Below are 26213 nucleotides of genomic sequence, written 5' to 3'. Positions count from 1 at the left end.
TAATTAATCTTACTTTTCTTGTTTTATTATCTATTATATTAACTGTGTTTTTTGTTTTTATGCTGTTTTTTCTTTCTTTTTTAAATGTTTTGTCTTTATGTAAAGCACATTGAGTTGCCTTGGTATGAAATGCTCTATATAAAATAAAGATGCCTTGCCTTGCCTATCATTATACGTGACACATGACACGTTCTTATGTCTTGGGCCCCTTGTTGCTGCATGTGAGAATCTATTCCAGTAATATTGAACCCCTCTGTTTGACTTCATTTGTTAAATGAAAATAAAAAATTTGATCCCACCAAAAAAAAAAGAAAGAAAAGAAAGAAAGAAAAGTGCACGATGGGAACTATTTCATTTGCATCTGAAGACAGCAGCAGCAAATCCTCATCCATGAGTGAGTGATTGTTGTACATTCATACAAAAGCTCACATACCCCCTACTTGATTTTTTTTTTTTTAAAGCCTCAATAATGCAATTAGCCTAACAAAGGGAATGGTAATCCATGCAGCCAGTATGAGAGCGTTGGGTGGGAAGGAGATGCATCTGTAATGACCCAGCAATGACTCTCTGAATGCTCCTGAGGAATTTTCACACCAATAAACTGCAGGAGAGCCAGACACACAATCTCTGAGTGGACTTTTTGTATTCAAAACTTGCAGTTAACACACACACACACACACACTTCCTGTTTCTGCTGCAGCTCACAATGAAGATGTAAATTGTTGAAAATGTGATTAAGAACCCAACACCCCCCCTCCCTCTCCATTCATGAAGCTGCTGTGTGATAACTCATTCACACAGTCTGTATTTACAGATATCACTCACAGTTTGACGCTTTATCAGACCACCAGCGGTTTCATAGCTGGGGATAGTGGGGGTGTAGTGTAGTGGGGGGGTTTAGGAATCAGCAGCACATATGCTAATAAAGCAGATGTCCACAGTCCTCGACACATTCCAGCCAGCCTATAAAAACAAAGCGTCTTTCTTTGCTCAAGAAGCAACAGCTCCATCTCCGACCGTCTCCAACAGTCACAAAGCTTCATATAAACATTTAGTGGCTGGAGCCTGATGATCTCAGCTCAGAGCGACCCCCCCTCACCCCCACCTCCATCTCAACCCCCCCACCCAATCTCCACTTCTACCTCCACCCCTCCCCAGCAATCTGATCCCTCAGTCAGTGGTGGACAGTAACGGAGTAAATTTACTTGAGTACTGTATCCAGAGGATTTGTACTTTACTTCAGTATTAGGTTTCTTTGGTACTTATTACTCTTACTTGAATACATTTCCAAGACAAATATTTTTTACTTTTACTCGAGTTACTTGTTAGTTTCAGGTCTGCTTTTTTTTTTTTTTTTCTAAAATCCTATTGGACACAAGCTGTGTTTGTCAAAGAAGGAAACCCTAAAGCAGAAGTAAGCGGAATGTTTGTGTTAATATAAGTCTTAATTAGTTATATCTTCCGACAGCAATCACTTCTATAGAGTGTTTGGTCTGAAACACGGGTCTGTCAGTCACTCTGCTCTGCTGTAAGCCGAGGAGAAAACTTTCCTTGTGTCCTACAACCTTTATCCAATGAGGAGAGAGAACGGCATAAAGGGGTGGTCCTCTCTGTGTGTGCAGCCAAGGGATGCGCGTGAATGTGGTGACGTAGGGACGAGGGCGGGGACTGCTAACTCCATCGGCTGACAGGAAGTTAGCCAAAACCACCGGATCGCTTACTTCTGCTTTAAAAGGTCCTTAAATTAATTTAGAAAAAATTAATTAGTAATTCATTGATGTGAAAAATAAGAAATTTACTCTTACTCTTACTTTTACTTAAAGTGAGTTTAAAAGCATGTACTTTTGGAAAATTAAGTACCTTTAAGGGCAAGTACTTTATTTTTTTACTCTTACTCGAGTAACATGTCGACTGAGCTACTTTTACTTGTTACGGAGTAAATTTTGACCAGCAGTATTTGTACCCTTACTCAAGTACTGGGGTCGAGTACTCTGTCCATCTCTGCCTTCAGTCCACATCTCGTCTCATTTTTGGGGAATCTCTCTCTCTCTCTCTGTGTTTGACCAAGGTGTGTATCCTAGTCTTGTCTGCAAAAACTTTCCATGACACTGGAAGTTTCGGGCCGTCCATCCACTGCCCCCCCCCCCCCTCCCTCCCCTCTGCTGAATTCATCAGCCATTGTTTTCCCTGCACAGGCATTTATTATGTCACTGCAAACATAAGCTTTGTCCTCAGATGAAGGATCAGCCAGGGTTCGTGCCCCCCAGGGGTCAAACAAACAGCAAATATGGACGGACTATGACTTAGATCCTGGGGTGGGGTTGAGTTAGGGAGGTTAGGGGGGTGGGGGGGCGGTTTTTCTTTTTTTGTTCTTTTTATTACAGGTAGCAAATAAAAAATAAAAAATGGAAGTGACTCTGACTCCTTTTGCGTTGGTTCTGGTGAGCAGAGCTGTAATCTTATCTCCTCCCTCTGCCCCCCCCCCCAACACCAACACCAACACCAACACCAACAGCAACAGCAACACCAACCCCTCCCTGCTCCTCTCTCTTCTCTTCACACCATATCAAAATGAAAACAAGGACGTTTCCTGAGCCGTCTCTAAACTGAATCATCAAATCAGCGACGGCGGTCATGATGATAAAAGATCCACAGCCGAGACACTACAGGTGAATAGGGTAAAAAAAATTTAGAGATATCACCATGAAACTTCCCATGTTTATCACTTACATTAAGACAAATATTTTTTGTATTACAAGTTTTGTCAAATTTGATGTTTAAATATGTAAATTAGGCAATATCTGATTAAATATGCGCTCATTTGCATATATTTCCAGAACAGAAATCTGAACAATGGATAAAGCCACTTTCAAAATTCTTGTTTTATTTTGTTGACACATTAGAGTCAGAAGTTTTTACAGAGGGGATTTTGGATATCTCTTTTTATCACTCTGTAAATGAGAAAATACTGTCACCAGTCCTAAAAAATCTAGTTTCACCCTGTTTTTAGGAATAAAATGTTGTATAAATCAGGCTGTGAATGATATATCAACAATCCCCTCTGTAAAAACCTTCAGAATATAGAAAGGGATCAAACTGGAAGGTTTGGTGTCTGTAAGTGCTGCTGAAGTGGAGATTTCTAGCTCAGAGTCTGAGGAACAACTCATTTTGAGAAAACGGCCTTTAAAGACGTGTACTGTAAAATTCCATATATTATTATTATCAATCGTACTTTTACGGTTGGTTGCGGATACGGAGGAAATGACAGTTTTTGGAGCCCAGATCATTGTTCAGGAGAAAGAGAGCTTTACAATGATACCTGACATGACCTGGGTCATGCTAACTTTTTGTAAATTTTGGAGAAATTTACCAACAAAAGAGACAAAATGAAGTAAAATAACCACCTTAATGTGGATTTTCTATCATTTCTTTTGATTTTTTCTAAAAGAAGACAGGTCAAGGAAGAAAAATAGCCCAAAATCTCAAAATTGAACAGTGCATTAAAAACTGTGTTTTTGCCTGTAGTGTCTCACCGAGACCCCGCGCACACACCTGCATGGAAATAAAACATATTTCTGCATAGTTTGTTTGTATGAGAGGAAAATAAAAAGTCATTATTCTCATTTATGAGTGAAAACATTCCTGCAGCAACGCACACATCCAACTTGTTCCCACACTGCAGGAGAATGAATGAGCAGCAGAACCTGTGTGCATTAAAAGCTCTGAAAGCAGGCAAGGTAAACACAGGGCCTATGCACACACACACACACACACACACACACACACACACACACATGCATCTGTTGTACGCACACACTGACACACACTCACACACAACAATGGCTTGTATGTGTAAAGATCAGATTTCCATCATGTTTGTTTTCTTAGGATAAGGCGTGTGTGAACAAAGAAAATATGCTGCTGCTCGTCGCCATCTGCTCCAACCGGAGGAATTTCTTTTTCTAAAAATGGAAAATAGGTTTGTTTGGTGACGCAGCAAAGTTTAAAACCGGCTCCGTTTACCAACATTTAGATAATAATTTAAAAGTTAAACGGTGTTTTTTAGGCCTTAAAGTGATGACGTCATCCCAAACCTTTTATCTGTGTTGTTTTAATCAAATTCATCACTGCAGTTTTTTTTTTTTACAGTGTAACTTTGATTATTATTGAATGAACAAATCTAATCACTCCATTATGACAGGCTGGCAATGCAAACAAATGCCCCACACACATGCACACATGCACACACACACAAAAAGGGACTGTCCTGCTCTACAAACTGTGAGAATGCGGACAGAGTAAACACAAAGCAACATGCTGACATGAGGGAACCATCAGAGGTTGGTCACACACTGAAAAAAAAAAAAACGAGCATAAAAAACAAAATCCTGTAGGTATCCAGGGCCACGACCAGCTCAAACCTGATGGCCCGAAGCTACAACAACACTTGTTGGTCAGTTCAGTTGTATTCCCAGCTCCAGATTCCATCCCACAACAACAACAACCAAAAAATGGAATAAAAGAAAACAATTGAGGGATTGTCAATGCATGGCACCGTGCACACGCTCCAAAAAAAAAAAAAAAAGAAACATGCAAACGCTCATTTGTTTAGGGTTAGTGGCACAGAAACAGGAACAATGGCTAAATGTCTTTGTTAGTGCATCACAAAAGCTGATAGCTGGTTATTTACATTCACCAGATCACACTCACTCTCCGCCTGAACCGAATGATGAAACCATCTCGTTATATATACAGTATATGAACCCGGTGAAACCATATTGTATATAATATCCTTCGTCCAGTGTTAGCTTTCTGCTGCCATCTATGGTGTTAGGGTCAGTTTTGACCCGAGTCTTAAATCAGCTGTAAAACACACTAAAACAATTATTTATCATCCCATTTGTTTCTCATCTCTTGGTTACATTGTTAGGCTTCCTTATCCATGAAAAGGTTGGTTTTGCACATATGATTTCAGTTTGAACTCTAATTATTGTTCAAAGTAAAAAGAGCAAAAGCAAAAAAGCTTACTTCAGGCACTCCGACGAGCCAAGGAATTTCTTTATAAAGCCTTTATTTTAATTAGGGCATATCTCTTATTAAAATATGAGACGCCAATTATTGTTCTTATCGTTATAATCGGGTCAAAATTGAGAAAATGAGAAAATACTGTCACCAGCCCTAAAAAAAATCCAATTTCTCCATGTTTTTAGGAATAAAATGTTGTATAAATCAGGCTGTGAATGATATATCAACAATCCCCTCTGTAAAAACCTTCAGAATATAGAAAGGGATCAAACTGGAAGGTTTGGTGTCTGTAAGTGCTGCTGAAGTGGAGATTTCTAGCTCAGAGTCTGAGGAAAAACGGCCTTTAAAGACTTGTACTGTTAAATCTCATCTCTTGGTTACGTTGTTAGTCTTCTTTATCCATGAAAAGGTTGGTTTTGCACTTATAAGTTCAGTTTTAACTCTCATTATTGTTCTTATCGTAATAACCGGGTCAAAATTGACCCTAACAAACAATGCATTTAAAACCTGAAAACGGGTCACTTCATGGTGACCCAAACACAAGAGGAAGGTAAAAAAAAAGGGGACATTGTTATAATAATAAAAGCCAAACTGGCTCAGAGATACTGTAGCATTCCTTTGTCCATTAAAGGACATTTATGGGCTCTGGCCATGACCACTGACTCACAATTACACACATTTATCTGCACACACACATACACACACCACTTCTCTCAGGATTTACTTGCTTCTACTCTGCTGCTTTCAGTCTTAAAGAAACAAAAACAGAAAAAAGAGCCTGTCAGGATAATGCTTCCTGACAGCACAGAGTAAACAAGAAAGAAAAAGACAAAAAAAAAAAACCAAAAAAAAAAACAACACTACGAATGTTCAAGATGCCAAAAACAGGTGACAGTGCTTTTTAGAGAATGTGGGTAGAAGAAAAAGAAAAGAAAAAAAGAGCACGTCTTTGTCTATTTGAGCGTTAAACAGTGCATTAATGTGAAAAACATGGAGGGTTAATATGAAACATTCAACCACCCACTGAGGCACGAGCAGAATTTGCCCTAAGGTGACGCTATTGATTTGCACTCTGAGACACAATAGCCCCAATAATGTCTTAACAACTAATCACATTGCATTCAGAAAGAGAAAAAAAAGAAAAATGAAGGTTGCTGCTGCTGCTGCTGATCAAATCATCTCGCTCTATCGTCTTGTATTTCTATCACCACACACACAAACACACACACACACAAAGAAAGACAGACAGGAGCGCACAAAGACAAGATAAAAGCCTCCAGTGTGCCGAGAAATCAAAACTCACTTAAGATGTCAATAGTGTCACAGCTGGAAAAAAAAAAAAAGAAGAAGATGCTTCTATTGGAAAACAAATCCATATCAATACTTTACCAATCAGTTAATTTCATTAAGCCACTTTACTCCTGGGATTGCAAATTGTGTGCAAAGGTCAGAAAAGTATTGTTGAAGCCGACTGACAGGTTGTAATGTGGAGGAGGAGGAGGAGCAGTCAGTGGTTTATTTATAAAGCAACAAATTAAATTCACTTAGAGCTTTTTTTTTTGACATGTTCACACTGTTTAAAGCAGCAGCAGCAGCTTCTTATCACCTGCCGCCGCTCTGGATCTGTTTATGTCCAGGAGGAATGCATGCATCACGACTGACGATTTCTTTAAGCAGCTGTGAGTGGAAATTGCCCTTTTTTTTCAGGGGGTGAGACGTTTATGACCCCATTCAAAGGCTGACATCTCAAACACAGGAAGGAAGGAACTGAGAGGTGCCATACAGTATCAAAAGATGCCTTAAAAAGAAAAACAACAACTCCTGCTGCCAGTCTGGAAATAAAAAAGAAACAGAAGCAGCAAAACTTTAGATTTCATAACGCACTGCAAAAACTCAAAATCTTTCCAAGAATATTTGTCTTATTTCTTGTTAAAATGTCTCATTTCCAGTCTCTTTCCACTTAAAATAAGATTCATCACCTAAAAATGAACTTGTTTTTAGATCATTTTCACTTGTTTCAAACAAATATTCACTTTAAATAAGTAGAATAATCTGCCAGTGAAAGAAAAACTTGCTCCACTATCAGATTTTTTCTACTTATTTCAAATGAAAATATGCTTGAAAGAAGTAAAAAACTGTCTGAAAACAAGCTACTTTTTGAGATATTTGAGTTTTTGCAGTGCAGAACTGTTGCTATTTTTAATCAGAAATGATCATGCGCTTTAAATAAAGTGTGATTATTCAGCCTATTTATTATTCCCCCCCAAAACTCCGACATGCGTCAAAATAAATTAAACTTTGCATGATTTCTATGGTTGAAACTCTCCCCTGCAGGCAAATATCTAAAGATGTTGTAGCCCATAGAAAAAGCACTTAACCCAGCCATGATGTCACATATGGAACAAGGAGGAGGAGGAGGAGGAGGAGGAGGAGGAGGAGGAGGAGGGAAGTGGGCTCTCCTCCTCAAGAGTGCTCAGGATTAGGGCCTGGAAGTCTGTTAGATAATAGATCAAAGAGAGAGCAGAGAGCACTTCTTGCCTTTTTTACCCCCACATACTAACGCTTCATCTTCATACATAATGGAATCTCAGGAGCTTTTTATTCCACCTGAAGATCAGGTGACAGACTTATTCGGCTTCTGAAATCACACAGAGAAATGTTCAAAAAGGAGTTCATGACTCGACTCCTACTGGTTCCCACTGATCAATGGAGCGATTATTTAAATGTGAGCACGGGAAGCAAAGGAGTCAGGACAAGGTGCTCGTTATTATGAACCGACTCTCACTATTAAACTGGATCTTTTGTTGTTGTTTCTGAAGCTGTGAAGCATTTGTTGGGTAGCTATTAATTGTGAGCAGCAGAACAAACAAACACACAACAAACAACTGTTTCTATTAGCTAATGTTTCCAGAAATTCTCATTCATCCTGGACTGAGGGATTTTGATTTTGGATTGGTAGCAGACATTCATTATTAAGTTCAGATTTCACTAGAAGTGCCACTGCAAATACAACATTTTAAGGAAAATAAGTCCAAGAATTAAATTTACTTACAGTGTCATCATGCAAAAGTTTGCATAAACACCTGTAAATTAAGTTTTTAAGAGTCCGTTTGGATGAGTTATTAAGTTGTTAGTAGACAAAGTTTGATCACTCTGGAGAAACCTGGCTTCCTGTCTGGACACTTTCCAGACTTTAAGCTAAGCTAAGTTAGCAACCACAGCCTCATATTTGGGTCAAGTTTAAGGATCAAATTCTCATCAAACTCTCTGCAAGAAGGAGAATAAATGCATTCCCTAAAAATAACTTGAACTGTTACAGATAAAGTGTAAAGTGCTGTTAGCTTTAATATTAAATATTGCTAAATGCATCAATAACAGCAACATTACGTTTGATGTGATAGTTTACCAAATGTCTGTTAATGTGAACAGTTCATCAAGTGGAAGATGAAATGATCTCCAAAAGACATAAAGTTACAGATGACACATTCACTTTACATTATAAACATTTTATATTAGCCTATTTATTTTTAATCTTTTGTTCAAACTGACAGGTTTGGCCCCCCTGCATAGTTCTAGTAGCTCCCACCCCCTTTGGAAACTATCAGAGTGTGTAAATAGTAAATTTACTATTTACACACTCTGATAGACAGATAACTTTGACCAAGGTATCAGACAAGATCTGATACCTTGGTCAAAGTTATCTGAGAGCTCAAGTCTCCTGGGTTTCACATTAACAGACATTTGGTAAACTATAAGCTAACTAACACATCAAACATAAAAGCAGCTGTTATTGATGCATTTAACAATATTTAATATTAAAGCTAACAGCTTTACACAGTTTATCTGTAACAGTTCGACATAGTTATTTTTAGGGAATGTGTTTATTCTCCTTCTTGCAGAGAGTTTGATGAGAATTTGATCCCAAAACTTGACCCAAACATGAGGCTGTGGTTGCTAACTTAGCTTAAAGTCTGGAAAGTGTCCAGACAGGAAGCCAGGTTTCTCCAGTGATCAAACTTTGTCTACTAACAACTTAACAACTCATCACTCGTCCAAACGAAGTCTTAAAAACTTCAAGTTGTCATTTTACAGGTGTTTATATTTGTTATTTCCCTACTAGAAAGCTAACTTGTAGCTTCATATTGGACAGTGACACTTCTCGCCTTATTCTTCCAAACAAACTTGTGAATTTCTCAAATTGTCAAACAGTTAAACTATTTAGTTGGCAGAATAAATGTAAGTGAAATAGCATGAAATGGACATAATAAAGTGCTAAAGTAGAGGGATATTGTACTCCAGTGGGCCTAAATCACTTGAGTCAATTGTACCTAATAAGTTTATTAATTGCCACTCAAAGGCGATCAAAGGATTTGATAGAATAAAACACATTAATTAAAAGATCTATGGAAAAAACTGTTTTATGTGATTATATTTCTTTCCTTTTTGATGCTTGCACCAATTCTCCTCTAACAGAAGACACTTCTTTTGAAAACACAAACCAACTCTGAGGGGAAACTTTCACTTTAGCAGGCAGCAGCAGCAGAGAGGCTCATTCATCAGACAACTTCATCTCATCTGGGTTTGTGGCCATGCTGAGCCACAACACACAGGAGTCTGCATCAGGAGAGCCATTAGCACTAAAGAGCCGACAGAGAAATCAATGGTCGACTGTTCTCAGGAGACTCCTATTCAGCCTCAGCCTTCACTCTCTGCTAGATACTAAGTGCTGAAGTCTGAGTGTAAAAATGGGCCAGAATAATAGATAGCTGCAAGCAAAACAGGTGCTTTATTGGAAAATCTATTGGGCAAAAAGCAACTTGGCTTTTTAGAAAAATAAGACCTTGATATTATTGTGGCCGAACGTTTTCCGCAATTGACATCTGCTTTGTGGACGCAGAACGAGGAGGACTTGAAAAATATTCATTTCCAAGAAAAAAAGAAAGAAAGAAAAGCAACATATACAAACGTGTAGGATCAATACCTTTAAGTCTGTAAAGTTAAAGCCTCACCTTTTCACTCCCATCGCTCTGCTGCCACCTTCTGGACAAACTGGAGGAACAACATGACAAAAGGAAAAGCCACCTTCTACTTGTGTCCATTTGTTTTAGATTTTTTTTTTTTTATTATCTTACACTTTAATTTCTTGAAAAGATGTTTAGCTGAAAATAAACATTATATTAGTTCAGACGCGTCCAAAAAAATTCAAACACTTGAAAATAGAGTGTAAGAAATGACGTCCTATTGATTTATTTAACTTTTATATTCAAAAGTTAGTCAGTGTTAAACGCGACGACATTCTGGACCGAACTAATAATGCAACGCTACGACAACAATTCGATATTCTAATATTTAAGGATTATTAGAACAAATGTATTTCCCAAAGCTGACAGGATCGTCGTTACCTCAGTGGTTATTGAGCAAAAACTGTTCTATGTTAACGGCCTGCACACAATAATAAAAGTCTGGTTTCTACTTATTGCAATGAACCAACACCAGTGTGATTGTGTATGTTGGTTCACAGGTCACTCACGCACACATTTATTTCCTCCATCATGTCCTCTCTTTACCGCGCTGCAGTAATTTCACTAAACATTCATTCGATCCAATCCCAACACTTTCATTTCATTGTTTTGAAGCATGTAAACCAACAACAACTGGATTCCTGGAGCTGTGATTGCAGAGTGACAGACAGAGTGGCATCATGCAAAAGTTTGTTCCTCCCTGGTTTAAAATGTCTGTTAATGTTAAAACAGTTCATCAAATGGAAGATGAAATAATCTCCAAAAGACATGAAGTTAACCATGAAACACTCTTTTATCAGTGTATTATTTTAGTTTTCTACAGTTTCAGAGTGAAAAAGGGAAACAAAGCAGCAGCAGCAAAAGAACGGGAAACCCAGGAGACTTGAGCTCTCAGAGAACTTTGACCAAGGTATCAGACAAGCGATTTACTATTTACACACAGGGATAGTTTACAAGGGCTTTGCTGAGGGCCCTTTTCCTTTTCTGTCAGATGAAAACAATGTAAAAAATGAAAAAAAAGTATATATAGTTTACAATGTAAAGTGAATGTGTCATCTGTAACTTTATGTCTTTTGCAGATCATTTCATCTTCCACTTGATGAACTGTTCACATTAACAGACATTTGGGCAAACTTTTCCATGCCACTGTATGTAAACTTAACTCTTGAACTTTTCCTTAAAATGTAAATTATTGCAGTGGTACTTCTACTGAAATCTGAACTTAATAATGAATGTCTGCTACCAATCCATAATCGAAGTGACTCCAGTCAACAATGAATGAGAATTTCTCCTTTGGAGTCTGGAAACATTTATAGAAAAAGAGTTTGTTTGTTTGTTTGTTTGTTCTGCTGCTCACAATTAATAACCAACAAATGCTTCACAGCTTCAGGAACCAAAAAAAAAAGGATATAGTTTAAAGGAATAGTTCACCAAAAAATGAAATTCATTCAAATTTTTACAGCCTAAACAGTCCTGTATTGAATTTTCCAGTAAACTCTGGACTATCTCCCTTCTGGACACTTGGATAGCAGTGGACGAGCAGTGTGGAGGAATATTAAATGGTTTTTGTGTAGTTATGGACGTTTTTGTGTCGGGCCCTATAACTCTCATATAAAGTTTTGGTTGAACTAGGAACCGGCCTCCCGGGTCTCCAGATGCACTTTGAGGAATAAAAAACTACTCCGAATGAATGAATTCATCAGCATGAGGATGAGTCAATAATGACTGAATTTCATTTTTTTGGTGAACTATTCCTTTAATAGTGAGAGTCATGAGTCCGGCCCTTTTCCTTTTCTGTCATTTTGAAAATGCAAAGGATGAAAATAAAATATTTATAATATAGTTTAAAATGTAAAGTGAATGTGTCATCTGTAACTTTATGTCTTTTGGAGATCATTTCATCTTCCACTTGATGAACTGCACTGCAAAAACTCAAATATCTTAACAAGAATATTTGTCTTATTTCTAGTCAAAATGTCATTTCTAGTCAAAACAAATCTCATTATACTTACAATAAGACTTATTACATTAAAAAGTAGCTTGTTTTTAGACACTTTCTTTTTTTTTTTTTTACTTCTTTCAAGCATATTTTTGCTTGAAATAAGTAGAAAAATCTGATAGTGGAGCAAGTTTTTCTTTTTTATTACAAGCACAAAAAACTTGCTTTCACTGGCAGATTTTTCTACTTATTTCAAGTGAAAATTTGTTTGAAGTGAAAATGATCTAAAAACAAGTTAATTTTTAGGTGATGAGTCTTATTTTAAGTGGAAAGAGATTAGTTTTGACTAGAAATGAGACATTTTGACAAGAAAAAGGAGAAACATTCTTGGAAAGATTTTGAGCAGCAGTGTGTTCACATTAACAGACATTTTAAACTTTTCCATGTCACTGTCTAAATGCTCCTAACAGTGTATCAGGCCGTAGTGCAGGTTCTGTTGATTCAACACCGAAGTTTTAAACCAGGCTCAAAGTTTTTACCGGCGGCAAAAAATCAAATATCAAATAGCTTATGATGCAGATAAGAGTCAGAGGAGCAGCGTGGCCTTGGCCTCACTGTGGGATTCCCTCCAGTGTGTGCGTGTCTGCGTAGAGTGTGTGTGGCTGAGCGGAGACGATCAGCGGCACGCCGTGTATCACCACGGCGCTCTGGCTGCTCAGGCCGCCGAGGCTCGGCACCAGCAGCGTGTCGTCGCGTAAGGCACTACCGTCCTCCACCGTCGTCCCGCCCGATGTGGACACGTCCTCTGATTGGCCGCTGCAGACCATATCGGCCGGCGTCGGCATCGGCGTGGTCGTCGTGGTCACGTTCCCCTCTGTAACCACGGTGACCTCGGTGCCACCCTCCTGGATGAGGGCGTTGAGGCCGTCCAGCTCGGAGCAGGTGGTGATGAACGTCTGCGTGCTGTTGCAGCAGCTGTTGTTGCCGGCGGCTACGGCGACTGCATCGTGTGCGGTGATGGCGGTCTGCAGCAGCGCCTGGTGCAGCGGGTTGTTGGCGTCGTCCGAGCCGCCGCCGCCGCCGAGCTGCGTCAACAGAACCGTCTGGGACTCGAGAACGCCGACGTCCGATGTCTGCGGCTGCATCGGTGCGAGGAGGTTGACCTGAAAGTAACAAAGATCGGTTTAAAGGGATAGTTCAACATTTTGGCAAATTGGCCCATTGCCATAATCCCTATAGTCATAGCAGTAGGTTCGTTACCTTTAATTGTCGGTGCAAGCTGTTTTTAGAACGGTGGAGCAGAGCCGTGAGCTGCTCAGAGCTACACTACAGAGGCTCATGGGATTTCTTGGTTTCCCTCATCAAACTCATCAAATACACAATCCAACAACTCCACAACGCTCTGGTGGACAAGTTGTGAGCTGCACATTCACCACGCTATGAGATAATAACAGAACGTTACCAGACAGAGTTGTTTTAGAGGGAAATTCATGCAAAACCGCTGATGCGCGTTGCGATCAGGGACAGTTTTTCAGCAAGCAGACTCTGTATTTACCTCGAAAACGGCTCCATTTCGTAAAGTTCCATTATTATCTCATTGCGTGGTGATTGTGCAGGTCACAACTTGTCCACGAAAGCGTTTTGGAGTGTTGGGATTTTGTATTTGATGAGTTTGATGAGGGAAACCAAGAAATTCCTTTAGCCTCCATAGCGTAGCTCTGAGCAGCTCACGGCTCTGCTCCGCCGTTCTAAAAATAGCTTGCACCGACAATTAAAGGTAACGAACCTACTGCTATAACTATAGGGATTATGGCAATGGGCCAATTTGCCAAAATGTTGAACTATCCCTTTAATGAAATATGATTTAATATATTGAGGTTATTAATAAGAGGACTGGCTACAGTTGTGGTTGTACCCTTTTTCTTGGAGTGTATGTGTATGAGTAGTTTAAGTGCATGGTCGCAGTTACTTCAGACAGTCAATGCTTATTATATGATCCATTTATTTATTTTTATTTATTTACTTTGCGGTTGTACTTTTGTTGTTTCATTTTGTGTTTCATTGCCCGTTATATGACGAAGCCAGGCAGTTTTTGTTTCAGAAAATGCAAAATGTGAAACCTGAGTTGTTTTGGGTTGATAATGAGGTAAAGTTGGAATGGTTCTTCAGAAAAGAAGTCTTTACTATAGCTACTTTCATAAAAAGTGCCTGGTCAAAAAGAAAAAGTGAATTATTTATGTGAATTCCATGTGGTTTTTGTTTTTGTTTGGTTTTGTCTGTGCTCTGATGATTTTGTTTGGTGTCTAAATATGATGATAATGTGTCTTGTAAGGTGTTTCGTACCCGTGCAGGGAAGTTACATAGTGCAGTTTCAACCGACGCGACCCCGCTCAGGCTGCGGCGGCAGCACCATTCATCCTATTAACCATTTTTCTACCATTGCAATGAGTCTGGAAACATTATTTTAAGGCCGAAAAACTCTGCAATGTTACTTTAAGAGGATAATAACCAAAATTGGAAACATTCTTTCAATGATTAGGAGATGCTCTAAATATCTAACAACACAAATTACTAAACAAGTCATTCAAGCACTGGTTTTGTCACATATGGATTATTGTACAGTTGTTTGGTCCAATACCTCACTAGCCAACATCAGAAAACTGCAACTTATACAAAATAAAGCAGCACGTGTTGCACTTATGTGTGGAATAAGGTCGAATATTTGTCAAATGCATGCCAGTCTTGGTTGGCTGGATGTTAAGCACAGATTGTCATATTTGTTGATGGTTTTTCTTAGGAATATAATATCAACTAAAATGCCATACATTTTGTATAGAAAATTATCTTTTAGTTCAAACATACATAATTACTCAACTCGACATGCTGCTGGAGGTTATTTTATTTTACCCAGGGCACTCTCTCAAGGTACAGTATTATATAGAGCTATGAAGGAGTGGAATGCCCTTCCGAATTATGTTATACAACAAAGAAACATGCTTAGTTTTAAAATGAAACTAAGAGATTATTATTTTGATCGCAATTTTGACCATTAGTAGCCTATATTTGTAAATTGGGTCCTGGTATCCTTGTTGTGTAGTGATTCAATGTAGGAGCGGGTAACATATGTTAAGTGTTTGTCTTGGATGTTTTGTTTTGTATGTGTATGTATTGAGTATGTGTTTTCTGTATGTATTTTTGTTTTTATGTATTAATGTGTTGTGTGTTAATGGTTTGTATTTGTCATTTATTATGATGAAAAGACCCCAGGAAGAATAGCTGCTGCGTGGCAAAAGCTAATGGGGATCTAAATAAACAAAACAAAAAAAGAAAAGAAAGGATCATGGAGTTCACCACCACGTCCTGGTTCTCCGGGCTCAGCAGAACCATGCTAGTCTTCGCCGCCTGATGACCGCTGCCGCCGCCGCCGTCCACGGCAACGCCAACGCCGGCCGGGACCAGAGCGCTCTCCGCCGGACCCAGAGGATGAGACACGATGATTTTCAGCTGTGCGTTGCTGCTGCTGCTGTAAGGCGCCATGGAGTCGGACGTCGTCTGCGTCTGCGTGTGCGTTGTCGTCGACGTCATCATCATCATCGTCGTGACGGGAACCACGGCGACGGGGTCGGCCGGCGCGGCGGCGAGCTGCAGGTGCAACACGCTCTGAGTGGCGTCGCGGTGCTGCTTCTTGTGGCTGCGGAGCGAGTCCTCCCTCACGAACGAGGCGCTGCACGAGTCGCAGCAGAACGCCCGCGCCGCGTCCAGCTTCGCCCGGTACCGCGAGCTCGCCGGCTTCGGGGAGTCGCCGCCGCCGCCTCCGTTTTTACCTCCACCTAGGGTTGCAAAGGGGCGGAAAATTCCCAGTAAATTTTCGGTACATTTCCAGAAACTTTCCATGGGAAGTTAAGCTGGGGAATTTTGGAAATATTGCAAATTGGAAACTTTCCATGGGAATTATGGGAATATATGGGAATAATTGGGAATTAACTGGAAATTGCAGGTAATTTAAACAAACTGTATCATGTAAATATTTTGTTTTGTCATAAGAAGACATTCATGCAAAATAATACAATTACACACTAAAAAATGTTGGGTTATCTCTGTAACCCAATTTCTGAGTTATTGGTGTTGGGTTAAATTTTTGGGTTATTTTTCCAGAGTGTAACCGATTTTCAGGGTTATCCACTAGTTTCTGAACGTCATCTATGGTCAAAACCGGAAGCCAGTTTTGCCAGTTTGGTGGAATTGTACGTTTACGTTTCCATGGTTTTCAGTCGTTGTCATAGTTGCGCTAAACGCATGGATCTATTAACGCTGGCTTTTAACACGGATGTCAATTTGTGTGAGATCCACTGTTAAAAGCTGGTGTGATGATCCATGCGTTTTACAGATTTTCATTGGGAAAAAAATAAATAAAATCCATGCATTTACTGCGACTACCGAAACCATGGAAACGTAAACAAAAAATTCCACCGGAAGAGCAAAACCGGGCTTACGTTTTTGACGTTCGGAAAAAGGTGGATAGGTTATGAATTTCCTGGTTTGTTCAAGTAATTGGGTTATTTTTCAGTGAGTAACCCATTCGTTGGGTTAAGGGTTGGGTAATTCTGTGACTTTGGGTTATTTTTTTTAACCCAACTATTGGGTCGAGCAAGCACTTTATACACGACCCAATAGTTGGGTTAAAAGTAACCCAACGTTGTAGTTAGCATAACCCAACTCTTGGGTTGAATAGTCAACCCAAAAGTTGGGTCAAGAAAGAATAACCCAACCTGTTGGGTTAAAATAACCCAAAAAAGGGGTTTGTCCTTATTTGAACCAGCAGTTGGGTTAAAATTTGGTTATTTTTTAACCCAACTGTTTTTAGTGTGTAAAAAACATGACATTTCAACAGATTTATTTGTGAGTAGAACTTTATCAAGTTTTAATTCTTGTATGAATCAATCAATTATTTTACTGAACAACAAAAACATGAATGTTGAGTAAAATATTACATCCCCACCCCCCCCATCCAATCAAAAAAGTAAAATGACCCCCAACAGTGTGGCCTCCTAGGGTTCAAGAAATCATCTCTGCATGTGATGGGGGAATAGCATGTAGATATTCAAGTGTACTTGCATTAAATCTGGTTGTTTTAGCCAAGATTATGCTACAATATATTTTCCCCAACAATATTTAAAGCTGTACAGAAAAGAAAATTGAATTTGAGCCCATTGGGTCTTAACATTAGTGCAAACTTTGTGCAAAATTCTATTTTCGGGTAAATCCGGGAAGAAAGTGGGGTAGTCTTTTTTCGTTTCGGGTAAACTCGTGCGGCAACTCGTGGAAACTCGTAGGAGGCGTGACAAACAGGACAAACGGCCATTTCTGAACACCCCTGTTAAAGGCCAACCTCAGGGCTGGATTAGCACCCCAAGGGCCCCTGGGCACCAGGTCCCAGAGGGCCCTTGTCGCACAGACCGCTGGCATCTCACACATCACCTCCACCCATTACAAACCAGGAAAGTCATTAAACTCCACCTTAATTAGACCTATTCACAATTGTGTATATGAAGTACCATGTCAAAACCAGACCATAATCACAAACTATTATGTCAAGACTTTCTAGTACATCTAAGGCTGACACAAACAGCAGATCAAATAAACACAACACAACACAATCCACAACATCCACACAATGACCACTAAGGAGCTTATAAGAATGCCATCTGTATAGACACACAGTAGGCTACAGCTAAATGCAGCCAACATATGAAATTGACAAACCAACTACAAAATAGCAACATACACACACTGAGTCTTTACAACTTTGCAAATAATTCTGTGAACTGAAAAGAAGCATGCACAAAAGATAAGATAATCCCTCTGTGCATGCTTCTTTCATTGTTTATAATTGCAGCCCTTGTGAATTCCCACACTGCCCAGGTCATTGAACGCACCATCGGTGCAAGTGGCTGAACGAGCTGCTGTGTGTGTGTGTGTGTGTGTGTACACCAGTTTCAGCAAAGCCTACACATACACAGACATAGCCCCTCTCGCTATAATATTTTCACGATGGCTCTCACTTAACACGCCCCATAGAGCGGGGTCCTCCGACGGCTCACCTGCGGTGCTAGTGCTCGGGGGAGCCGGGACTGGTTCAATATCCTCCTCCGGTTGCTCCGGGACTTCTGTGGCCGAGGCCGGGCTAACATTAGCGGATGGCTGAAGTGGCACTGCTCCGCCGTTGCTGGTGCTAGCGCTGGTATCCTCCGGGTCTATTTCATCCTCTATTTTTTTGTAAAATGATGTGATTCGCCGGACATCTTTAATCACCGCCACTTCTCTCTCTTGCTTTTCCTCTTTGCTCCACCGCTCAAATACTTTTTTTATCCATAATCTTGCTTTCTTTTATTCACGCTCTACTACTGACCTCCCGCTCACACACTCTGACCTCTCGCTCGGCAGGGGGCGGGGCCCTTGGCAGGTTGGCAACCAAGGGTTTGGTTGCCATGGGCCCTTGGTTGCCATGGGCCCCTGGGCACGTGCCCAGTGTGCCCCAATTATAATCCGGCCTTGGCCAACCTTCAATTTAGTAAATTTCAGATTTATTCCCGTTAATTCCCATGGAAAGTTTCCAACTTTGAAAATTCCCAGAATTTTGCACCCCTACCTCCACCTCTGCCGGCCTTCCCTCCACTGACGCTGCCGCCCCTGCCACAACTGCTCCCACTGCCGCCGCCGCCGCCGCTGCTTTTCTCCGGCTTGTCCGAGTGGCACTTCTTCTTGTGGATGACGAGGTTGCTGCGCTGCTTGGAGGCGAAGCTGCAGAAGTCGCATCTGAACGGCCGCTCCTCGGAGTGGATCCTCTCGTGGACCTTGAGCGCCCCCTTGCTGGAGCAGGAGTAAGTGCACTTGGAGCAGCGGATGGGCTGCGTGGGCTGGTGCTCCCGCGAGTGCTGCCGCAGCGCCGTCTTGTTGGAGCACGTGAAGTCGCAGTGCGCGCAGCGGAAGGAGTTCTCCGTGCCGTGTTTGATCTGGATGTGGGATTTCAGGTTTCCCTTCATGGCGCAGCGGTACTCGCAGAAGTCACACTTGTACGGCTTCTCGCCCGAGTGGATGCGGATGTGTCTCTTCAGGTCGGAGTTGATTTTGAACTTTGCATCACACTGTTGGCACTGGAACGGTGCATCGCCTGGGGAAAATAAAAAACAACGGTCAGAGACGGGCACTTGGAGACAATTCTGAGCAACAAGAGACAAAATAGGAAGACGAAAACCTGAAAATACATATATTGCATCTTGACAGCAAAAAAATGTTGTTTTAATGATAAATGTTTTCCTTCATAAGACAAAATCTGATGTTTAAAAATACCACTCTTACATTGACTGCAGTTGTTCCATGAGAGTAGAATTCAAAATGTTTTCAAAAATTCAGTTTTTGAGATAAAATTCTGATATTTACCAAACTTCATCGACCACAACCCCAAAATATTGTCAGTTTTTTTCAGGAAGATTGAAAAATGTATTTATCAAGAATTGGCTTGTATATGTTTACAGTCAAACGTTTTCATGCACTGGAGGCTCAGTTTTTCAAATGTAAAAAACCTGGGTGGTATTTTTGTGGAGGACGGTCTGAAGATGCAGTCGCAGCAAATTTGGTGACAATTTAGCAAAAATTGTGGGAGGAGAAAGGTTTAATAAGTTTTACAGTGTATGAAAAACCACAGAGTGATGGACTTCATAATTTGCGCTGGATTGAATAGTAACAATGACAATGGCAATAAGCATCTAAATTTAAAAACTTACAAACTTCCTACCAAATCAACCGTACGTAATGTGCTTCAGTTTTGCAACTTTCACCAAAATGTCGCCTCAATACTTTAGAAACTTTTTTACGATTAAATCCAGCGCAAATTAGTCGGACTTCGAATTAACTTCATAATTTGTGCTGGAATTTAATCGTACAAAAGTTTCTAAAGAATTGAGGCGACATTTTGCATAAAGTTGCAAAACTGAAGCAGGTATACAGTTGATTTGGTAGGAAGTTTGTACGTTTTTAAATTGAGACGCTCTTCCCCATATGAGAAATATTGACCTTGCATCTGAACAAATCTGGCATGAGACTGGAGCTTTGTGCAACACTGCAAAAATTCAAAATCTTACCAAGAATATTTGTCTTATTTCTAGTCAAAATAAATCTAATTATACTTAAAATAAGACTCATCACATTAAAAAGTAGCTTGTTTTTAGACACTTTTTTACTTTTTTCAAGCAAATTTTCCACTTTAAATAAGTAGAAAAATCTGACAGTGGAGCAAGTTTTTCTTTCTTATTACAAGCACAAAAAACTGGCTTTCACTGGCAGATTTTTCTACTTATTTCAATTGAAAATTAGTTTGAAACAAATGAAAACTGTCTAAAAACAAGTTAATTTTTAGGTGATGAGTCTTATTTTAAGTGGAAAGAGATTAGTGTTGACTAAAATTGAGACATTTTGAGAAGAAATAATGAGACAAATATTCTTGGAAAGATTTTGAGTTTTTGCAGTGAAAAGTTGGTGATGGTTCATGCATGGGAAGTCGGGAGGAAGAAGAGCGGTGGTACCTGTGTGGGAGCGGAGGTGCACGGTGAGCTGGCTGGAGTTGCGGCTGGCATACGGACAGATCTGACACTTGAACGGCCGCTCGTCGTAGTGGATGCGCAGGTGTTTCTTCAGGCTGCTGCTGTCGGCCGCCGCGTACGGACAGTGTTTGCACTTGTGCGGCTTCTCTCCCGTGTGCAGGCGGCTGTGCATGTTCAGCTTGTCCCTCCGGCTGAAGCGCTTGTGGCACAGGTCGCATTCAAACGGCTTCTCACCTGCACAGCGGACGGATAAAAACAAAACATCTCGTGTCAAGTATCTAATCATTAAATGGACTGTAGCAACCAAAACGTAATAACAGCCATTGATGTAATAATATTGGCTACACTGCAAAAACTTGTCTTATTTCTTGTCAAAATGTCTAATTTCTAGTCAAAACTAATCTCTTTCCACTTAAAATAAGACTCATCATCAAAAAATTAGCTTGTTTTTAAATAAATTTCACTTGTTTCAAACTAATTTTCACTTGAAATAAGTAGAAAAATCTGCCAGTGAAAGCAAGTTTTTTGTGCTTGTAATAAGGAAGAAAAACTTGATCCACTATCAGATTTTTCTACTTATTTCAAGTGAAAATCTGCTTGAAAGAAGGAAAAAGTGTCTAAAAACAAACTACTTTTAATGTAAAGTACAATGAGATTTGTTTTGACTAGAAATGACATTTTGACAAGAAATAAGACCAATATTCTTGGTAAGATTTTGAGTTTCTGCAGTGTATTTTAAACATAATAAAGCCAATAATGTAATAAAATGTTTGAGCCAACAGCTTTTCTTTTTTGTAACCAGTTTGCACCAGTTATTACATTTTCAAAGGTTTTTTTGAAAATGGCCGATAAAATAAAATGTTTGAGCCAATAACGTAATAACTTTGTTATTCTGTTATTGGCTCAAACATTTTATTACATTATTGGCAAGTTATTACATTATTTATTTATTTCATAACCAGTTGCCTTCGTTTCAGTTTGTTGCCCAGAGGTTAGGATGACCTGGATGAATGAGATATATCTACAGGCTTTGGGTTTATTACATTTAAAATGGCCAAAATTATTACATTATTGGCCGTTGTTAGGTTTTGGGTTCCAGCAGCAGAGTGTCATGTACACTACCAGCCAAATGTTTGGACACATACATTTTCATTCAATGGTTTTTCTTTATTTTTATCACCTTCTACATTGTAGAATCAAACTGAAAACATCAAAACGATGAAGGAACACAAAGTTTTTAAAGTTTTTAAAGCAGAAGTAAGCGGAATATTTGTGTTAATATAAGTCTTAAATGGTTGTATCTTCCGACAGCAATCACTTATAGAGTGTTTGGTCTGAAACACGGGTCTGTCAGTCACTCTGCTCTGCTGTAAGCCGAGGAGAAAACTTTCCTTGTATCCTACAACCTTTATCCAATGAGGAGAAAGAACGGCATAAAGGGGTGGTCCTCTCTGTGTGTGCAGCCAAGGGATGTGCGTGAATGTGGTGACGTAGGGACGAGGGCGGGGACTGCTAACTCCATCGGCTGACAGGAAGTTAGCCAAAACCACCGGATCGCTTACTTCTGCTTTAAGTTTTAACTTTAGACCGATAGTGTATGTTTGCGTGGCGAGGACGTAGCCTACCTGTGTGGGTCTTGAGGTGGCGCTCCATGTCTTTTTGGCCATACTGTGTTTTGAAAGTGCAACCTGTGGGATCAGGAGACAAGGAGCTTGTTACAAGGTGTTAACCTGTGTGTTACCTGTGGTGGTCAGTTCATCTAATGCTGAAGTAGAGTGGCAGCAGAGACAGAGAGAGAGAGAGAGAGAGACAGGAAGCACAGACGGATCCTGACCAAATACAGGCTGAGTGACCACCAAGTAGCCATAGAAACAGGAAGACACAGACAGACATGGCTGCCCAGAGAGCAGCGTATATATGTGGTCACTGCTCCACAGGAGAGACAGAGACAGAGATGCACTTCCTGCTCTACTGTGAGAAGTACTCCTTAATAAGAAACTCTCACTTTGAGAAAATACAGGAAGAAATAAGAACGTTCAACAAATTGACACCAGAGGAGAAAGTTTCAGTCCTGCTAGGCGAAGGGACGGCAGCTCCTCTGGCAGCCAGGGACTCAGTATGACATCACAGATGCATAGATTTGTATTTATATTGTTGATGAATATTTGTTTTGTATTTTGTACTGTTCTGAATATGAAGAAAAAGATCTCCGCAGGTCGTCTGAGACCGAAAGCTTAGCCTTCAATAAAGTGAAATTGCATAGATCCAAGTGTGCGGAGATCTTTTTCTTCAGTTTGGACACTTTTGATACCTCCAGCACCTTAGCAGAGAACCAGCCGGGTGAAGCGGCAGCCCCCTTTTTGCATACACAGTTCTGAATATGAAGAATTACAGTGTTGTGGTGCATATACGTAAGTATTGTGTAAAATGCTTTGGCAAAAACAAATCTCTGTTCATGCCAATAAAGCAAATTGAATTGAATTGAATTGAGAGGCAGCGACCTGAGAAACAGCAGCTGTGTCTCTTGGACGTCAGCGGAGGTTTTAGTTTCTTGGAAGGAGTTTTCTGAGCTTTGGTCAGGATCTTCTTGACGCCTCTCACCACGCACGTCTGGTAGGTTTCCTCAAACACAAACTCTGTGCTGGAATCTGAGGAGAAGAAGCATGACACAAAGTTTGCATACATTTTATTATTATTAATAATAATGAAACCTGAGCCATAGTGTTGTTGTGGTGGTTGTGTATTCTACCTGGTAGTGTGGCGGTGGTGGTGGCTGACGGGTCACAGGTTGGTAATGAACATCCGTTTTGTTTGTGGGCCAGAAAAACCTCAAAGTTGTTGTACTGCTGCTTACAGAAGCCGCAGATGTGGATGTCAGGACTCACCTCCACCACCACAGAGTGTCCTGCACACACACACACACACATACACACACAGAGAGCAGGAAGTTGTGTGATGATGATGATGCATTCAAATCAAACTGATAATAATAAACTCTTAGAGGAGTCTGTTGGAGCTGAGCCTTCCTTTACCTTCTCCGTTGTACGTGCTCATCCCTGCAGCTTGTGTTTGTTGTGTTTGTTTGTTTTGTTCATCAGCTCATCTTCCTTCCTGCTGCTTCGAGGCTACGCGACGTGCACCATGACGTCAGACCCCACGGTGCCGCCGGCCGCGCGCACACCGACACACAACACGTTTATAATGAGATAAAACCCACGGCGGTGTGTGTGTGTGTGTGTCCGTCCACGGCTGTGTGTGTGTGACAGTTTTACTTCTCTGACAACAACACTAGTCCGCTGCTTTACGACATCCCACGCGGGCTTTACGGCACGACGGCAGACGGAAGCGTGCGTGCGTGCGTGCGACGTCACACGTTGCGTTTAAAGCAGTGGGAAAAAATCTAAACGACTTGTTAAATTATTTTATCCACATTTTTACAGTCTCAAATGTACATTTTCAGGTAAGAAGCCACATTTTCTGGAACTGTCTCCTCTATATGTGATATGTGAAATATAAAAGCTGTTAAAACATGATCTTTGTATAAGCTTTACAAAATATTCATTGAATATGATTGAATTGTTTGTGTATTCATGTTGAATAGTATAGTACTCCTGTGTTGCTGTCAATAAAGCAGGACAAGTAAAATCAAAACGACTTTATGACAGGATCTTTTTTTTTTCTTTAGTAAACTTTATTTATCTAATCTGTTTCAGCGAATCAACTGGCATACAAATTCAAAATATATTTTAGACATATTTGTTTTCTATTTATCTATCTATCTATCTATCTATCTATCTATCTATCTATCTATCTATCTATCTATCTATCTATCTATCTATCTATCTATCTATCTATCTATCTATCTATCTATCTATCTATCTATCATACACAAGTTTTATAAACAATGTGCTTTTTAATGTACATGTATTGTAGGACATTTTTGATAGGCTATGGTATTCAATTTAATTAATATTAATTGTATGTATTTATATTAGGCTAATATACTAATATACTATACTAATATATTAATTAAAATTAATGGATTAATTTAATTTAATCTAAGAGAAAGAATGAATTATTATAGCAAAAACACCACAAATAGATAGAGAGATGAAAAAAGTGAACTCATCACGTACCACACGGTTAATTTTTTTTTTTTTTTTTTTTGTTGCTAAATTGCGCCGGAAATGACGACACAAAATGCAGGTGGCGGGTTCAGAAGGTGTGTAAAGTTTTACCTTCAGCGTCCAACACGTGTTAATCAAAGAACAGTGTCAGGTATAAAACCGTGTGTTTCCCCTTTAGCTGTAAGATCAGCCCAGACACAGAGCTGTTATTTACTGAGCTGCTGGGGCGACTGAATGAGATAAAGCCTGTTTCTTTTATTTTACTTTATTTATTTTATGTATTCTCTCTCTCTCTCTCTCTCTCTCTCTCTCTCTCTCTCTCTCTCTCTCTCTCTCTCTCTCTCTGTGTGTGTGTGATGTTGGAGCAGTTGTGTTGCTGTTGCTGCTGCTGGTGTGAATAAGCCATGAAAGTGAGTGACACGCAGCTCCATTTCCAGTGGCAGCTCCTTAACTGCCTGATTGCCACTGTGAAGCTCAGGAATTTCCTTACGCCGACTTTCCTGCATGGCAAAGGCACAGGACTGATTCCTTCCCTGCTGAAACAGCAAATCCTGGAGTCAGACATGAGGAGGTACGTGCACGCACATGCACACACACATATACACACTGTGGCACATGCACATGCACACCCACACACAGACACAGACACACACAGCCCTTCATGGCCTGCCCAGCCCACATGAATGTGACTAGTTGATTACCATCGTCTCTTGAGTTTGATATTGTCAGGATTGTCCACACAGATCCACTCTCTGCTCTCCTAACTGCTGCTGTCATGTTGCTCCCTTTTATTTATTTATTTATTTGGCATTATTTTCTGGAATTCTGAAAATGTTGACATGGAAAAGAGAGATGATGATGATGATAATTAAATAAATAATTAGATCTGACCGAAAGGCGTGCAAATCATATGCACATAAATCCCTGGCACCACACCCCCTGCAAACTCAGTTACAGTTAAATGTACATCAAAAGAGCACATTTACATGAGACACACAAATGACTCAGATATGTGGTAATTAAAAAAAGACTTACTATGTCGTCAGAGTCTCTCTCTCTCTACTTTGATCCAGGCTTCATTTTTACTATCAAAAGAATTGTAAATGTGTGGTTTTTATTTAGTTTTCTGTCGTCTTGTTGTGACTGAACTCACTGGTCACTTTTTTATCAGCTCTTATTTATGAGACAAGTGTGTTGTCACTTCCAGTGAAGCTGCAAATGTCACTTTGATTCAATGAGTAAAAGTCTCTTAGATATTCTGTCATGTGTCAAAACAGTGACGGATGAATGTCATGATGACACTTTACATAGGCTATCTGTATAGTCTCGGTTTCCTTTTTTAGATGTTAATTCTATTATCTTATGTTCTGTTAAATGTCATTAATACACATAATTACAACATAAACATCTCAGATTTGCATTAAATAAAGCTACAGGCTCAAATGAGCAAGAAGAAACCCTGGAGCATGTGACTTAATGAGATGTGTTGTGTTCAGCAACG

General features: G+C 39.9%; 1 protein-coding gene across 1 annotated transcript; it reads right to left on the bottom strand.

The window, feature by feature from the left end:
• Positions 1 to 12159: 12159 nt before the first annotated feature.
• zfp64 (zinc finger protein 64 homolog (mouse)) lies at positions 12160 to 23849 on the bottom strand. Its single transcript, XM_085782929.1, has 8 exons — positions 23618 to 23849; positions 23335 to 23490; positions 23087 to 23233; positions 22211 to 22273; positions 20568 to 20819; positions 18635 to 19156; positions 15321 to 15815; positions 12160 to 13153 (listed from the first exon to the last, which is right to left on the bottom strand). Exons 1-8 carry the CDS (start codon positions 23637 to 23639, stop codon positions 12597 to 12599), a joined length of 2214 nt encoding a protein of 737 aa, XP_085639055.1. The 5' UTR covers positions 23640 to 23849; the 3' UTR covers positions 12160 to 12596.
• Between the last annotated feature and the right edge of the window lie 2364 nt (positions 23850 to 26213).

Source organism: Trachurus japonicus, chromosome 7 (genome assembly GCF_045865225.1).
Source record: "Trachurus japonicus isolate A0001 chromosome 7, Traja_1.0".
Taxonomy (NCBI): domain Eukaryota; kingdom Metazoa; phylum Chordata; class Actinopteri; order Carangiformes; family Carangidae; genus Trachurus; species Trachurus japonicus.
This window is presented reverse-complemented; position numbering and strand designations above follow the sequence as displayed.

What these genes read in the sequence shown, in the direction of transcription:
- zfp64 (XM_085782929.1), bottom strand. Translation starts at nt 23,639, where the DNA reads ATGAGCACGTACAACGGAGAAG. An exon ending in GAGCACGTACAACGGAGAAG is followed by an intron (nt 23,491 to 23,617) that starts GTAAAGGAAGGC and finishes GTGTGTGTGCAG; the next exon opens with GACACTCTGTGGTGGTGGAG. An exon ending in CACCACCGCCACACTACCAG is followed by an intron (nt 23,234 to 23,334) that starts GTAGAATACACA and finishes TCTTCTCCTCAG; the next exon opens with ATTCCAGCACAGAGTTTGTG.